At 31.9% G+C, this 17,332-nt stretch overlaps 1 protein-coding gene across 3 annotated transcripts in view; it reads left to right on the forward strand.

Moving 5' to 3' along the window:
* The window catches only part of GRIK2 (glutamate ionotropic receptor kainate type subunit 2), an 823,240-nt gene that overhangs the window by 586,211 nt on the left and 219,697 nt on the right, over positions 1-17,332 (forward strand). For all 3 annotated transcript variants that reach the window (XM_044001196.1, XM_044001197.1, XM_044001198.1), the window contains one exon: positions 11,896-12,119. In XM_044001196.1, coding sequence (XP_043857131.1) covers positions 11,896-12,119 — 224 coding nt within the window. The remainder of the gene's footprint in view (positions 1-11,895; positions 12,120-17,332) is intronic.

Genomic DNA, 17,332 nt, shown 5'->3' on the forward strand with positions numbered 1-17,332 from the left:
TTGAAAGTTTGGAGTGCCTGTGCCCTTCCCCCACTGAGCCTCTGCCACTCAAGTCTGCTTCCTGGGCAATGTGCTCCACCTCTGCTCCTGCAGAGACCCCCAGTATTTCCCCCTGGGCAACCACTGGACTGCCTAACTGGTCTGTGAGCCAAGTTTCAGAAGAAGTCACTGATGCTGAAGATTATGAGGCTGTGGATGCCTAGGACTGGATCTGCTCTGCTTGCTGAGCTCTTCTCTCACCCTGTACAGCAGATGATGCCTGCCACCTATTTAAGCTGTCTTTGACTAGAAAATAGTTTCACTCTGTTCTTTTTTGGGGTTTGCTGTTCCAGAAGTTGTCTTATGGGATTTTTTGGAGGTATGTGGACAGATTTTTCAGGCATATGGAGAGTCACAGCCTTTCCTCTACCATCTTGGCTCCACCTCCTCCAGCATGTGTAAGAAGGCTGAGAAACTTGAGGTTCAGTTGTATTGATAAACCCACCATTCATGGTCAGTTGTGGGAGGTGAAAGGGACAACGTGTTAATGTAGAATTGTAATATATGAGGGAAAAGGCTAAAACCACCAAAGAGCTCAAGAGAAAGGTAATTCAATTTAAAAACCTAGAGTAGAAGCAAATAAATTAATGGAGAAATACTCAAAGTATTTGAAATAAAGGAGGATGACTATCAGTACATCCAACAGATTACAAACCCCTCTAAATGTGTATTGTAAGACAAAGGAAATGAAATTAACACCTCTTAAGACATAAAACTCTGTGTATTCCAAAGAGATTGTGGAAATGAAACCATAACAGGATTTCTTGGAATAGTAGGAGAAAAATTAATATCTTGAGAGGAAAAATTAATAGGAAAAATAGCAGAATGTATGGAATGTATAGTAAAAATTTATTAACAGATTGTAAAATATGAATCTAAAGTAGTGAATCTCTAAAAAAGCAAAAGAGAAAATTATAACAAGAAATAAAAGGAAACTAAAATGAACAATAAGTGGAAGATGAAAAGCAAAAATAATAACTTTTCATAGAGACATTTTTATAAAATGAAAAATATTGATCATTAAGATAGGATGTGTGGAGACAAATTAGGTATCACATTTCTCCCAGAATAATATAACAAGTCACAAATCTTTAACATCACAATTCAAGAAATAATACTAGAAAACTTGCTAAAACATGTGAAGATAAAAAAGTACCAAATGAAAGAGTCCACAGATTGCCTACATAAAAATAAAATAAAAAATGGTGTTTTAAACAGTAGGGAAAATGACCTATTTCAGTCTCAAAATAAGTTTTCTGTTAACTTGTCTTTCTGTTTTATGAGACAGTGTTGCTTATAATATGCTGCCATCCTCTAAAAGATCACATCATATGTAAATCAAAAGAACAAGGAAGAAGATACTTTTTTTTACTATGGATAGAAATTCATTATGTAGGGCTTTAATAAAATGAGCCTCCCTTTATTTACAGTAATTAGGTTGAGGTTTTTTATTTGTTTGTTTGTTTGTTTTAGGAGGGAAGTTCAAAAGAGAGGATATGATATCAGACTCAATCAGTTCCAGTACAATAATGAAAACTTTTTCTAGCAATGAAGAAGCTGCCAAAACTTGGTAGCAGAGCCTTCAAAAACTAAATATTTTCATACTACATTAATGCCTCAGGACAATTTTTTATGTAATTTATGTTTTAAATAATAGGATTATAGATTAAGAGCTAGAATTAACCTTAGATGTCATTTAGTTTTTGACCAAATAAGGAACATATAGGATAAAAGGAGATTAGTGGATTTTGGTTTTAGAAAGTTACAATATTTTTAGCCAAGCAGAATCAATATAATTCAAATTAGAAGAGAAACAGTCTACTGGGAAAAAAATCTTCACAGCAATTTTCCATGGTAAAGGTGTGATATACAAGATATGTTAAAAACTGATGGAAATGTAAATATATAAATATAAATACAGATGCACAGATCTCTCTCTCTCTCTTTTTCCCTCCCTCCCTCTCTCTCCTTTGCTTACTCCCCCCTTGTCTCTCCTCCCTTCCATCCCTCTCCCCCCATTCTAGTGTAAATGGCCAAAAGAAATGAACTGATAGCACTTAAGGGAAATAACATGACATCATCAACTACCATATAAAAAGTCTCCAAATCATGAATAATAAAAAATATAAATTATAACAACTCTGGGACTCTACTGAATACCTATCAAATTGGCATAGAGGGGGAAAAAAGGAAAATGATACTTTCTGGGGATGATATGGTTGTTAGACAAGTAATTGTTCTGGTCTTGAAGTTATGGATTGGAACAAACATTCTGGAAAGCAATTGGGAATTCTACACCCAAAGTCACTAACCTGTGTACTGTTTCATCCAGCAAGGTTTCTAAGTATGTCTATGAACCAAAGTGATCAAACAATATGGAAAAGGACTAATGTATAGACTAATATTAATATAAAATCTCATTGTTATAGCAAAGAACTAGAAATAAATGGGGTGCCTACCAATTGAGGAATGAATGGACAAATTATAGTAATGAATATAATGTGATATTATTGTGCCAGTACAGATGATGAAAAGGGACATGTTCAGGAAAAAAATAAAACAAAAACTTGAGACATATGTGAACTTATGGAGAATGAAGTGAGTAGTTCCAGTATATAATGACTACAACATCATAAAGAAAAACTTTTGAGAAACTTAAGAACTCTGATCAATGCAGTGGCTAACTATACCTTTACATCCTAAAAGAGATTGCAAAATGAACATGCACAGGAATATTATAGTCAAATTACAAAGCTTCCAAGTAGAAGAGAAAATACTTTAAGAAGCAACAAATAAACCACTCTAATACTATGGAGCCACATTCAGGATCACATAAGATTGAACAGCTAACACATTAAAGACACAGAAGGCTTGGAATTTCGTGTTCAATAAGGCAAAATATCTGAGATTACAAAAAGAATAAATCATCCAGCAACATTGAGTATAGTCCTTCAAGGGAAAAATGGTTATTTAATTAGATAAAGCATGTTCAGGAATTCCTGATAAAAAGACCAGAGCTAAACAGAAAATTTGACTTTTAAATACAAGATTCAAGAGAAACATAAAAATGTAAAAGTGAAAGAAAAATCATAAGTAATGCATTGGAGTTAAACTTTTACTTGTCTATATGGAAAGATGATACACATATCTTCTAAGAATTTTTTTTTCATCATTAGTGTAGTTAGAAAGATTCTGCGTACAAAGAAGTTTCGGGGAGTGAGTGACCATATTGGAATGATGTAAAAACTAGTCAAGAAAGAAGAATGACCTGAGAAAAGAAAGGAGGGAGAGGAAGAATGGGGAGAATTATTTCACAAAAAAGACACCCAAGAAAGAACTTTTACAGTGAAGGGGCAAGGGGTCAGGAGGGGGAAGGCAAAACTTGGACCTCACTCGCATCTAAATTGGTTTAAAAAGGGAAAAAATCACACACACACACACATTTCTTTATCTATATATACTCAATTGCTAAGAGAAATCTATAGTATCCAACCAGGAATAAGCAGGGGAGGGGGTGATAAAAGGGAGGGCAGATAAAAGTAAGCTGTGGTTAGAACAGAATGAAAAAAGAGAGAGAAGCATAAACAGAAGAAAATAGGAAGTAAGGAAATGCACAGTTAGTCATCATAACTGTGAACATGAATGAGATCAACTCACCCATAAAATGAAAGCAGCAGAATGTATTAAAAACTGGAATCAAACAAAATGTTGTTTACAAGAACGTAATCCATTATGCTTCAGCAGAGGTAAAGAGAGAGGGATGAATAGTAATTGTGATCTCAGACAAAGCAAAAGCACAGAGACCTAATTAAGAAGGTTAAATAGGGAAACTATATCTTGCTGAAAGAAACCATAGACAATGAAGCAATATCAGTACTAACTATATGTGCACCAAATGGCATAATAAACTAATTCTTCAAGGAAAAGTTAAATGAATTACAGGAGGAAATAAAAGTAAAACTATACTGATGGAGGACCTCAACTTTCCTCTCTCAGAACTAGAAAAATCTAACCATAAAATAAATAAGAAAGAAGTTAGAAAATTTAGGTATGATAATCTTCTAAAGAAAATTGGATGGGAATAGAAAGTAATATACCTTTTTTTTTCCTCAGCTGCACATGACTCCTTCACACAATTGGGCTGTGTATAAGGGCATAAAAACCTCACAACCAAATGCAGAAAACAGAAATATTAAATGCACCTTTTTAAGACAATAATGCAATAAAATTATATTGAATAAAGGGCCATAGAAGCATAGATTAAAAACTAATTAGAAACTAAATAATACAGTCCTAAAGAATGAGTAGGTAAAAGAACAAATCATAGAAACAATAATTGTATTCAATAGAATGACAACCATGAGACAACATTCTAAACTTTGTGGGATGCAACCAAAGCAATACTTAGAGGAAAATTCACATATCCAAATGTGCACATCAATAAGAAACAGCATGTCAATGAATTGGAAGTGCAACTAGAAAAACTAGAAAAAGAACAAATTAAAAATCTCTAATTAACCACCAAAATGAAAATCCTGAAAAAAAAACAAGAGATAAATAAAACTGAATATAAAAAATTGAACTGGCAAGTAAAAGTAGGACCTAGTTTTATGGAAAAAATAGATAAATATTTGGTTAGTTTGAAAAATAAAGAAGAAAATCATATTACTGGTATGAAAAATAGAAAGAGTGAATTAGGGGGCAGCTAGGTGGTGTAGTGGTTAAAGCACTGGCCCTAGACTCAGGAGGACCTGAGTTCAAATCTGATCTTAGACACATTAGCTGTGTGACCCTGGGCAAGTCACTTAACCCTCATTGCCCTGCCTTAAGAAAAGTTTAAAAAAAGAGTGAATTAAACATCTTTGAAGCTGAAATTTAAGAAATTATTAAAATTTATTTTGCCCAATTATATTCCAGTAAAGTTGGCAATAGAAGTTTAATGGATAAATATTTGAAAAAATACAAAATGCATAGATTAACAGAAAAATAAATAGAATACTTAAATAGCCCTTTTTAAAATAAATAATTTGAATAAGCCATCAGTGGTGTCCTTGAAGAAAAAAAAAATCCCCAGGGCAAGATGGATTCACAAGTGCGTTTTGTCAAATACTTCAAAAAAACCAATAAATGCCACTACTATATAAACTATTTTTAAAAATAGGTGAATGAGTCCTACCAAATTACTTTTGACACAAATATGATTCAATGGAGCTTTTCTTAAAATGATTGTTAGTTATCTAAAAGCAGGAATAAGCATTATCTGTAATGGGGATAAACTCAAAGCCTTCCCCATAATAAGATCAGGAATGAAGCAAGGAAGTGCATTATCACCACTAGATGATACACTAGCACACTAGAAATGCTAGCTACAACAATAAACAAAGAAAAAGAAATTGAGGGAATACAAATTAAAAAAAAAAACTATCACACTTTGAGGATGAGATGATATACTTAGCAAATCATAGAGAATCAATTGAAAATTAGTTGAAACAACTTCAGCAAAGTTGCAGGATTTAAAATGAACCCACATCGATTATTAGCAATTCTATATATTAAGAACAAACCTCAACAGGAAGAGAAAGAAAAATTCCATTCACAATAACTGTAGAAAATATAAAATACCCGGGAATTTCCCTATCAATGATTATGTGAACAAAATTACCAAACACTTTACACATAAAGACAGATATAAACAATTGAAAGATTTTAATTTCTCAAGTGTAGGCCAAGCCAATATAACAAAAATGACAATTCTACCTAAATTATTTTCCTTATTTGGTGTCATACCAACCAAACTACCAAAATTATTTTATAAGGCTAGAAAAAGTAATAATAAAATTCATCTGGAAGAACAAAATGTCCAGAATATCAAGGGGATCAATGAAAAAATGTAAAGGAAGGTGACCTATGAGTACAATATCTCAAACTGTATTATAAAGTGGTAATCATCAAAACAATCTGGTATAGAGTGTTGGATCAGTGGAATACATGAGGTTCATAGTACACAGTAGTATATGACCATAGTAATTTTGGATTTGATAAAACCAAAATCCAGGGCTTGGGATAAGAACTCAGTATGTGACAAAATTTATGGGAAAACTAGAAAGAATTAGGCAGAAACTAGGAATAGGCCAACATTTCACACTGTATACCAAGATAAGGGCAAAATGGGTACATAATTTAGACATAAAGGGTTATATCATAAGCAAATTAAGGGAGCATGTGTAAATGTACCTTTCAGAACTAAAAATAAAGGGAAAGTTTATGACCAAACAAAAGATATAGGGGACTATGGGAAGTAAAATAGATAATTTTGATTGTTTCATTCAGTCATTCAGTCATGTCTGATTCTTCATGATGCTATGGACTTGCCCATAAGGTTTCTTGGCAAAAAAAAAAAAAAAATGATTTGCCATTTCCTTTTCCAGTGCATGCAAATTTTTTAGTCGAGGAAATAAGGCAAATGGGGGTAAAGTGACTTGCCCTGGGGCACACAACTAGTAAGTGTCTGAGGCTAGATGTGAACTCATTGGAACTTCTTTATTCCAAGCCCAGTGTTTTATCTGCTGTGACACCTAGCTGAGGTATAAGGGGGAAAATGAACCAAGAATGGCTGTTCAGTCATTTTTGTCATATCTGGTGCTTTGTGTCCCTATTTGGATTTTCCTTTGCAAAGATACTGGAATGGTTTGCCATTTCCTTCTCCAGCTTATATTACAGATGAAGAAAATGAGGTAAATAGGGTTAAGTGACTTGCCCAGGGTCACACAGCTAGTAAGTACCTTAGGTGGGATTTGAATTCAGGTCTTCCTGACTCCAGCCCTGTGCCACCTAGCTTTTGCAGAAACTAAACTAATGTTGCAAATATTAGAAGAAAAATGGCAAACTGAGGGAAACTTTACAAATTTATCTGATGAAGGCTTCATTTCTCAATATTATAAAGGGCTGAGCCAAATTTATGATAATAAAAGCCATTTCTCATTTAATAAATGGTCCAGGGGGAGCTAGGTGGCAAAGTGGATAAAGCACTGGCCCTGGATTCATGAGGATGTGAGTTCAAATCTGGCCTCAGACCCTTGACATTTACTAGCTGTTCGACCCTGGGCAAGTCACTTAACCCTCATTGCCTGCAAAAAACCAACTAAACAAACAAACAAAAACAAACAAAACAAACAAAAAACAGTCCAAGAATATGAACAGTTTCCAAAAGAAATAAAATCCATTAATAGTCACATGAAAAAATACTCTAAATCACTACTGATTAGAGAAATGTAAATTAAAACAAATCTGAGATACCATTTCACACTTATCAGATTGGCTAACATGCCAGAAAAGGAAATTGACAAATACTGAAGGGCATGTGGAAAATTTGGGACACTAATGTAGTGTTGGTGGAGTTGTAAACTAGTTCAACCATTCTGGAGAACAATTTGGAACTATAGCCAAAGGGCTATAAAAATCTTCATACCCATTGACCCAGCAATACCACTAGTAGGACTATAGCTGAAAGTGATGAAAAGATGGGCTTAGGGATGAGGAGAGGACCTATATTAACAAGACTTAGTGTGGTGGCAAAGAATTTTAAATTGAGAGGATACCAATCAGTTTGAGGAATGGCTGAACAAATTGTGGGTTATGATTGTGATAGAATATTAATATATTATAGGATATGATGAGTAGGATGATTTCAGAAAAACATGGTAGGATTTCTTTGAAATGATACAAAGTGAAGTGAGCAAAACCAGGAGAAGATTGTATACTAGCAGCAGTATTATAAGGATGATCAACTGTGAAAAACTTACACACTCTGATCCAGAGTGTGATCCAAGATAATTCCTAAGGACGTATGATTAAAAATGCTATCTATGGGAGCAGCTAGGTGGCACAGTGGATGAAGCACCGGCCTTTGATTCAGGAGTACCTGAGTTCAAATCCAGCCTCAGACACTTGACACTAGCTGTGTGACCCTGGGCAAGTCACTTAACCCTCATTGCCCTACAAAAAAATGCTATCTATTTCCCAAGAGAGAACTAATGAACTCTAAATTCAGATTAATTCATACTTTTTAATACTACACTTTAATTGTTTTATTTTATTTTTTGTTTTCTTTTGTAACATGGTTAATATGAAAATATATTTTGCTTGACCTTATTTGTATAATTGAGATCAAATTGCTTACCATCTCAGGTATGGTGCTTGGCCAAGAGGGAAGGGAAAGAATTTGGAACTCAAAACATTTGAAAAAAAATGTTAAAATTCTTTTACACATAAGTAAGAAATATTTAATAAAATAAAAATAATTTTAAAAATGAATGGAAGAGAACAGAAGTTAGTTCAAAGGGAGATAGACATAAGAAAGACTTCTTTGAAACTATGATGAATTTATGAAAATGCAAACAACATTAAATTTTGTTATATCAATTGTAAAGTTTAGAGGGTTACATAGGTATCAAGGACATTTTTAGTTATTTATATTTAATGAACTATGGTCAAAGAATTAGTTACATAGTGATGAATCTACTAAACATGAGCCTTTCTGTATTAACTGTAGGTAGGTTGTGTTTTTTTCAGGAAAGAGTTCAGGGGAAGAGATATCAAACTCAGTCGGTTACCAGGACAAAAATCAAAACCTTTCTAGCCAAGAAGAAGTTGTCAGAGATTCCTAGAAGAGCCTTCAAAAACAAAGTTATTTCCAAACCACATTGAAGCAATAGAATAATATTTTATGGAGGTCTTTCTTGAAACCATAGGAGTTTAGCTTAAGAGCTAGACTGCCACTTGGTTCTCCTTATTTTACAAATGAGCCATTACGGTCTAGATAGATTAAGTGACACTCTCATAATCGCTAAATGTCTGAGACAGGATTTGAATTCAAATCTTCATAACTCCAAGCCTAATACTCTATCTATTGTGTCATGTAGCTCCTTCTAGAAAGCTGAAAAGTCAGGAAAACCTATGTTTAAGTCCTATCCCTGACATATATAGTTTGATTCTAAGCAAATCACTTATCCTCTATAGGTAACCTTCTTAGAATAATTTGCAAAGGAGATGCTATGTTGCATTGTGAAGGCAATTTCCCCACTTGGTTGTTCCTTACTCTAATAAAATCACAGGTTCAGTCCCTTTTCCCCATTATATAGTATATGGAATTGCTGATCATTGGACAACGACCTATGCTTATCTACAATAGGAAGGATCGGATCCACCATTTTATTGGTATAGGGAATTCCTAGGTATGAAGAAATTACTTTTATTAATACAAATAGGAAAAAAATCATTTTTCTTCCCTTTTAAAATCCATGAACCTTGTCAACTGGAAAGTAAAGAAAGAAGTTAATGCATATTTGCATGAGATAATTTCAAAATAAAAACTTGTTTATCACTTTGATTTCAGCAAATGGTTTATTTTTGTTTTTGTATTTCTCCTACTTGGATTAGTGCTTTGCTCATAGTAGGTACTTAATAAATGTTTGCTCAATTGAATTAATAATCTATTAAATGTCTCCTGTTAGTTATAAAACCTTTATTCATTACTGCTGATAAGCACTACAAATAATGCTTAGTTTTGTGATATTCTTAGGGACCAGAATACAATAAGCAGACCTCATTTTCATTTGTTAGATAAAGCCAAATTTGAATTAAAATTTACAACCACTTATGAATTATACCTATTGAACCATCAATCTACTGTAGAGTACCTCCTGCCACCTCCATACCTCTGGTTCCCCAAATATAGAGCTTTTGATAACAAGATAACATAATGGCAAGTTAGTACAACCATCATTGCAAACACCTTTTAAATAGTAAAATTTCTATTACATTCCAGATGATTGCATTATAATGAGATTCTGTAATGAAGTCCAAATGTATTCATAGAAAATGCTCCTGTGGACTGAATAAATAAAAATTCATCTCCATTTAAAGATTGGCCTATGGTATAATTTTTATCACTTTTGTGTAGTAAATTAGTTCTTGTCCTTGACACATTGATGTTTCATTTTTTAAAAAATTTACTCCTGCTAATTGTCAAAAATATAAGGCAAAATAGAGGTTTTGTTTTATTTTTATTTTCTTAAATTATATGATATCTTTCTCAATCACAAACATTAGTCATTTGAGGCTATGACAAAAAACCCTCTCATTTACTAAATACATAAATATCTTTAGATGTGCTAAATTCTTATTTTTCCCCATTTCGAGTTAGCTGCTTTTCCACTTAATTGACCATATTGTGCCCCAAAAGTATTTGACACTGTTTTCCGCCATTTGAATTTGCACTTTGCCTTCAGAAAATTATGTCTGTGGACTGTCTGTTGAATATTTCTCTCACACATAATATTTGTTGTGTCTTTCATTTTCTACATTAGAATTATGATTGCATTTTACTTTATCAATGTACTTTATCAATTTAGTTATTGAAGCATAGAAATAGTTTAAATCCTATTTCAGGCAAGTCATTTAACCTCCTTTTCATCCTGCTTTCTTCATGTTTTAAGTAAGGAGGTTGAGGTAGATGGCCTCTGAGGTCTCTTCTGCCTCTAGATCTGTGATCCACTGATGAATGAGCTTAGTATGAGGTAGTGTTCTCTAGGAAAGGATATGTAAAATGGTACAGCATGTGTAAATTTGGAAAAAGTGGAGTAAGCCAAGAAGATTATTTGGACATTATACATATCATTCACCTAGATTACCACTGTTTAATAAGTTAATAATAGTCAATGAGGGTTATTTACTGTTGCAGTTATCCTTTACGATGAGCTGTAGTACCAAAATGGAAAGAAAATTATCAAAGATGACATTAAGCTTACTTACATAGCAAGTCCTCCCATTTAAAACCTTTTTAAAAGTATTAAGCTACAATTTCTCAGTAACTAATTAAAAGGCAGGATGATATAATATAAAGTGTAATGGACTTGGGAATCAAGAGAGAGTTGTCTGAATTTCATCTCTGCTACTTCTTAGCTAGATGACCATGGATAAGTCAATGAGTTTCTCTTAGCTCTAGGCTTCTTATATGAAAAAGACAGGATGCTAGAATGCAAAGGGAAATGATTCTGGAATAAAAAGACTTGATTTGAAATTCTCCTGATGCTTACTACCTACATGACCTTGAGCAAGTCACGTAATCTCCCTCCATCTCAGTTTATCTCTAGAACGAGAAAGGTTGTATTAAAAACCTCAAAGATGCCTTTCAGCTCTAGATTTGTGATCTCTGAATGTGATTGTTTTAGTAATTGTTAAGAAACAATAAAGAATTAGCAACATTTAAAATGTGAATAAATAATTTACTAATTACAATGACCTTATTGACATAAAATTACTATAAAAATTCAAGAAATAAAAGCAAAAAATTCTACTGAATGAAAAACATAGGAACATTTTAAAAAATATGATCACCCTACTTTAGCATAAATGATTGAAAACAATGAGCTAATCCTTATGTTTTTAAAATTGTAATTGCTTCTCATTGGAAAAACTTAGCAATCAGACAAATGTTTTGAAGTTTGAGCTGTGGTGATGATAAAATGGTCACTGACACCAGATGAACTTGTACAGCAGGAATTTGTAAATTTTGGGGGGAAGGTAGGACAAATTCTGAGAAATGTATAATGATATGCCTTTTTATGTCCTAAAATGAAACAAATAAGTTTTTTGGTTAATTTAAAAGCACATAAGGAATATCTAGCAGAATAAATTGAGTATTTTGCTTCAGAAAAAAAGCACATTAAGCTTTAATTTGCTTGGTACAGTGGCAAACCATCTCAATATAAAGTCTTTTTTTTTTTGTCTAATTTGATTGCCTTCTTCCTGTTGACTTATAGTTTATTTTTCTTCTCTTTATATTTCTACCAACAGAAAGCTGACCTTGCAGTTGCCCCACTGGCTATTACCTATGTTCGAGAGAAGGTCATCGACTTTTCCAAGCCCTTTATGACTCTTGGAATAAGTATTTTGTACCGCAAACCCAATGGTACAAACCCAGGCGTCTTCTCCTTCCTGAATCCTCTCTCCCCTGATATCTGGATGTATATTCTGCTGGCTTACTTGGGTGTCAGTTGTGTGCTCTTTGTCATAGCCAGGTAACATGCTCCCTTTTGTGATGTTTTTGGCAATTGTTACCTCCTTTTTCTCACTAATGATTGTCAAAAGTCACAATGGATTTTACTTTTGCTTTTGCTTTGTACTTCATGATGTTTAAGGATGAATTCATAGGGCTCTCTTATCCTTGATCAAAGAGCACTATGCTGCCTCTGTAGGCAGGCAGTATGCTGATTATGTCTGTAAGCTATATTTTTGCTAAGACACTTTAAGGCTTTTAATTAGAATCTCTTAGCTGTTCATATTCATCAAGATATTTTTCTCCATTTCTAAAGATTTCTGTTCAGTCACAGAATTATAGAATTTGGGAGATGGAAAGGACTTTAGGAACCATCTATTCCAACTCATAAACCAAAGGAATCCCCACTATAACATATCCAACAATTGGAAATTCCTAATAATGAACCAGTAAACAAGGCTTTTTGGGGATAGATATGGATCAACTAGATCTCTTATCCCCTCCATGTACACACACACACACACACACACACACACACACACACACAATACCCTGGACTTTAGGTTGTTTTTTTTTTTATATCTCTGTGTCCTTTCACTATTTCTAGTTCCTCATTAGTACAGAATTCAACCCTACCAGAGTTTACATGGTATTCAATAAAGAGAATGAAACAATAAAATAAGAAATACTACTTTAGTATAAAAGTAAAAGATAATTTTAAAATGCTATAAATATAAACACTCCTAACCAGGTTTTTAAAAATTTTTCTGAAAGTAGGAATATTTTATATATATATATATATATATATATATATATATATATATATATATATATATATATATATATATATCTTTTTGAATAGTTTCCTAGTATGTTTTTAGGTATTTAAATCATAAATTCAAAGTTTCAGCAATTGAGTAATGTTAGAAAAGTTGCCTTACTTTAAAAAATATTACCATGTTTCATAGGACGTCACTAACAATGGTAGCACTATAGCATATAAAACTGGCTTCCTTCATTGTTCCCTCCTACCATTGTTATTGTTCCAGTTGATAATTCATTATTATATCATTTAGTGTCAATTTTTTCCTGATTGAATAGAAGATAAACACAATATCTTAGAACTATAAACTCAGTTGTAAGCATAATAGTTTAATAAATACACTCCTGATTTCCTTTGATTGTTATTGTTATATCATAAATGAGGAAAATAACCTTTATTGAACAGTCATTTAGACATTTCACATTTTCAAGGCATTTTAGACTATTATCAAATTATTTAACTTCTAAAAGTATTACTAAATCCATATAAGTATAATTTCTGTGTTAAATTTGTGTATACCATTATTGAAAACCATGTTTTTTCTCCTCATATAATACACACATACATAAAATTTGATAGTTAAAATTGTAATTGTTTAGAGCTTTTCATGCTACCTTTTATCAATAGAGAAATATAAGAATTCCTCTACAATATACTTTTCCAAGAATCCTTGCCTTATAGTGCGCCCATTTTTACACTATTCATTAATTTCTCTAAATTCTTCTTCATTATTGTTTATTTAGTTTATTTAGACAATATAGTCTATAAAAGCTATGCTAGGCTATTAAACAAGCATTTGAACACATGAATAACATGAATGACATATTTTATGTGCACTTTAGATGAATTATTATCCCTATTTACTTAAAAAAAGAGTTTAGCGAAGTACATTCAAGAGGAAAATAATTTACCATATTTTTATACTCTCAAGTGACTATATATATATATACATATATACACAACCATATATTTATATATAGTTATAATTTGATGATGAATACCCCACTTGATTGCATTATATTATTAATTGTAATCATAACTATGTTTCCATTAAATCTTAATTTCCTTAAAGAGAATATCATAGATCATAATTCTTTCAAAAGAATTATGCTAAAATATACAAGTTGCAGTGGTTTATATTAGCTAAGATACTGTTCACTTCATTTACAATCTATTTTTGTCATCAAATGAATATAGTCTATTCACAGAAATGTCTCTGAATAATGTCATCACATACGTATTTTATGCATAATTTATTTTTAAACTCTAGTTGCATATCATGGTAAACATGTTTTTTTTAATATGTAGAAATGAAACATAACTATGTTAAATAGAGTAAAGTAACTGCTTGCATTCCAACATGCCATGAGTCACATTAGCAAAGATCTTTTCCTTCCAAATGATTTAATATCATTATCTGGAATAACATGAGTCCTTGTCAAAACTTTATTTGCACTTATACATAGAATTAGATTTGTATTTAGCAGGAGCCCTTTTCTATGAAAAAGAGTAAATTCACTTAAAAATTCTGTTTACAATCTGGGCTTCTCTTTGAAAAGCCAGTTTGGTATGTAATTGTTTAGAGATTTTGAATAGTACCTTTTGTAATTTGCACAGAGCAAGGTTAGTAGAACTAGGTAGCTTCATAATTCAAGGGAAATAAACTAGCTTTCCAGTTTTCAAATATGGTCAAATATTTGTAGAACATATCACAATATATTAAGTAACTAAACATTTTAAAACAAAGATATTCATTAAATCTAAGACAATCTCATTAATTAAATACCAGCAATCAAAATGACTAAAGCTTCATCAGTATAAATGACTTGAAATATAAGCAATACTTAATACTCTCCATTCACTTATCTTCTCTGTGTTGGTCACATATGGTACATCAGAGAGAAAACCCTAGTAGGCACAGAAGTAGATCAGACCCCTCTAAAAGGAATCTACTGTTATATCTAAGATTAAGTGGAGGTCTCAATATTATCCAGTCATCTCTAGTTGTGTGGAGCAATCATATAAATAAAACATTCCACAAACCTTGAATTACCTCAAATGGGGAAATACCCCTGGACATGGAGTTTCTTTATGTCTAAAATTGTATTCTGTGGAAGTAATTGTTTTTACCATTAAAATTCCTTAAAATTTCAAATATTCTTGCAATAATTTCCATACCAAATATTCTTGTAAATCCAGATGGGGACACTGGACATACAAAAAAGCATAGAGTATAGGTGTAACAACAAAACTTAAAGATATATCAAAATATTTTTTCTTGACACAAATACTTTTAGAAAATATCTATATAGCAGAAGTTCCTAAACCTATTGAATCTGCATTTTACTCTTAAAGTTATTGAGGAGCCCAATAATCTTTTATGTATGTGGGTTATATCTATTAATGATACCATAATAGGAAATTAAACTAATGCTAATTTTTAAAATGTCTTAATTAATTTAATAATAACAATAATGAACCCACCACATGTTAACATCATATATAGTGTAATGAAAAAATAATTACATTTTACAAATTAAAAATTTGTGGTGACATTTTTAGCTTATTTTTTTACAAATATCTTTAGTGTTTGGCTTAATGGAAGACAGTAATATTTGCTTCTTCATTCAATTTGTTGTGATGTAGTTTGGATTGTAGTATATAATGAGAATCCAAGGTCACATGTATATTTAGTTGGAAATGGCAAGAGTATTTAGTCAAATAATGCTTTAGTTATTATCAAAATAGTTTTGTCCTTGAGGACCCCTAAAAGGTCTCAAGGACTCCCTCAAGGGTTCATGTAACACATTTTGAGAACCTCTGTGAATTAATAAAAATTCAAAATTTCACTTCATGGAATTTTGCACCCTTTAGTTTGCCTGATTATGAACACCGCACTATAGCTTGCTATTGGACATAGTATTTTGTTAAAAATAGGACTGTGACTAATTGGCTGTATTTTCATTTGAAAGACTTTAGAAGCATTATTTATATTACTCTTATCAGCAATTTAAAAAGAAAAAATTTCCACAGTTCTATAACTAGGGTCCCTATATCCTTAAATCTTTGGATATTTTTGAGGAAGTAGCATACTTTAGATGACTATGTATTTCTTAAGACTAGAATAAAAAATGTAAAGTATATATATGTATATGTATATGTATATGTATATATATGTATATATGCTATAATAAGAAACATACCATATACATTATGACTTGGATTTTTGAGGCAACTTTTGATTAATAAAAATGCTGGTTTTATTGATTTGAATATTTTTAAATTAAAAATACTAATAAATATTTAATAAAAGAAAGTGCTTTGATTAGGGAACCTGAAGTTCTCACTTGAAGTTCAAAAGGCAAAAAAAAAAAAAATCATAAAATTCAAATCCAGCCCTCCACTATCTTGAATTCTTGTTATAGTCAAAATAAGAACATTCAAATGACATGGAATAAGATTTCAATGTCAGATTGCTTTTCTAAATCTTAACTGCAATAACGACTTTAAAAATCTAAATATATCTATATTATTAGCTTTCCAAAATGAAAGTTAGTAATTTAACTTATCAGTATTTGGTTTTTATGTTAACACATATAGCCCCCAAATAGGTTAGTATTCTTATTAATAATGACACATTTTATTTATTGATCACTTTTACTTCAATATTTTAAATATCCTCTTTTTGTAAAAAAGAAGGTTATGTAAAGTTCACAGAAGAATGTAAGACAAACTAAAAATAGTAAAAAATGTTTTAATCATTATATAAACCACAAATTTTAAAGTGTTTAGCCTCCATAAGACCTGTTTCTCTGAAGAAGTTAGTAAGAATGCCTATTATGTGTGTTTATTAAACCTAAATACCTGTTACCTCCAAAAATTGGCTAGATGACCATATAGAGAGTAAGGTAAAAGGGAGAGTGGGAGGCAGGAGGTGTGGACAGTCCTATGAGAACTGTTTGACAGCTTATCACATAGAGAGACAGTGTCTCACTTCCACCACTGGTGATTTATGACTATTCTAGCAACTCGAATAAAGAACAAAATTGAGGGCTGGTCTCTAGCAAAAATAGCAAAAGTTTTGGTTCAACACTATCTCAACTTGGTTCCAGAAAGAATTGAGGCATGTGGTAAATAAAGCCATAAGAAAGGCAAATATGTTGGTGGATAATAACATACTTGTCCAAATGATATGAAGCAGGAAAGTTCAGGTACCACTTTGGATTCTGGATACAAAAAAGATCTTGGGCTAAAATCATGGAATTACCATAAAATGAAAAGTAACAGGAATAGACATAAATGAAAGAGTTCATGTGAAAAAGATCTAGGGTTTTCCATGGATTGTAGGCTCAATATGGATCAACCCTGTTTTGTAATTACTTTAAAATAAAAACAAACAAGCAAACAACAAC

Source organism: Dromiciops gliroides, chromosome 4, assembly GCF_019393635.1.
Source record: "Dromiciops gliroides isolate mDroGli1 chromosome 4, mDroGli1.pri, whole genome shotgun sequence".
Taxonomy (NCBI): Eukaryota; Metazoa; Chordata; class Mammalia; order Microbiotheria; family Microbiotheriidae; genus Dromiciops; species Dromiciops gliroides.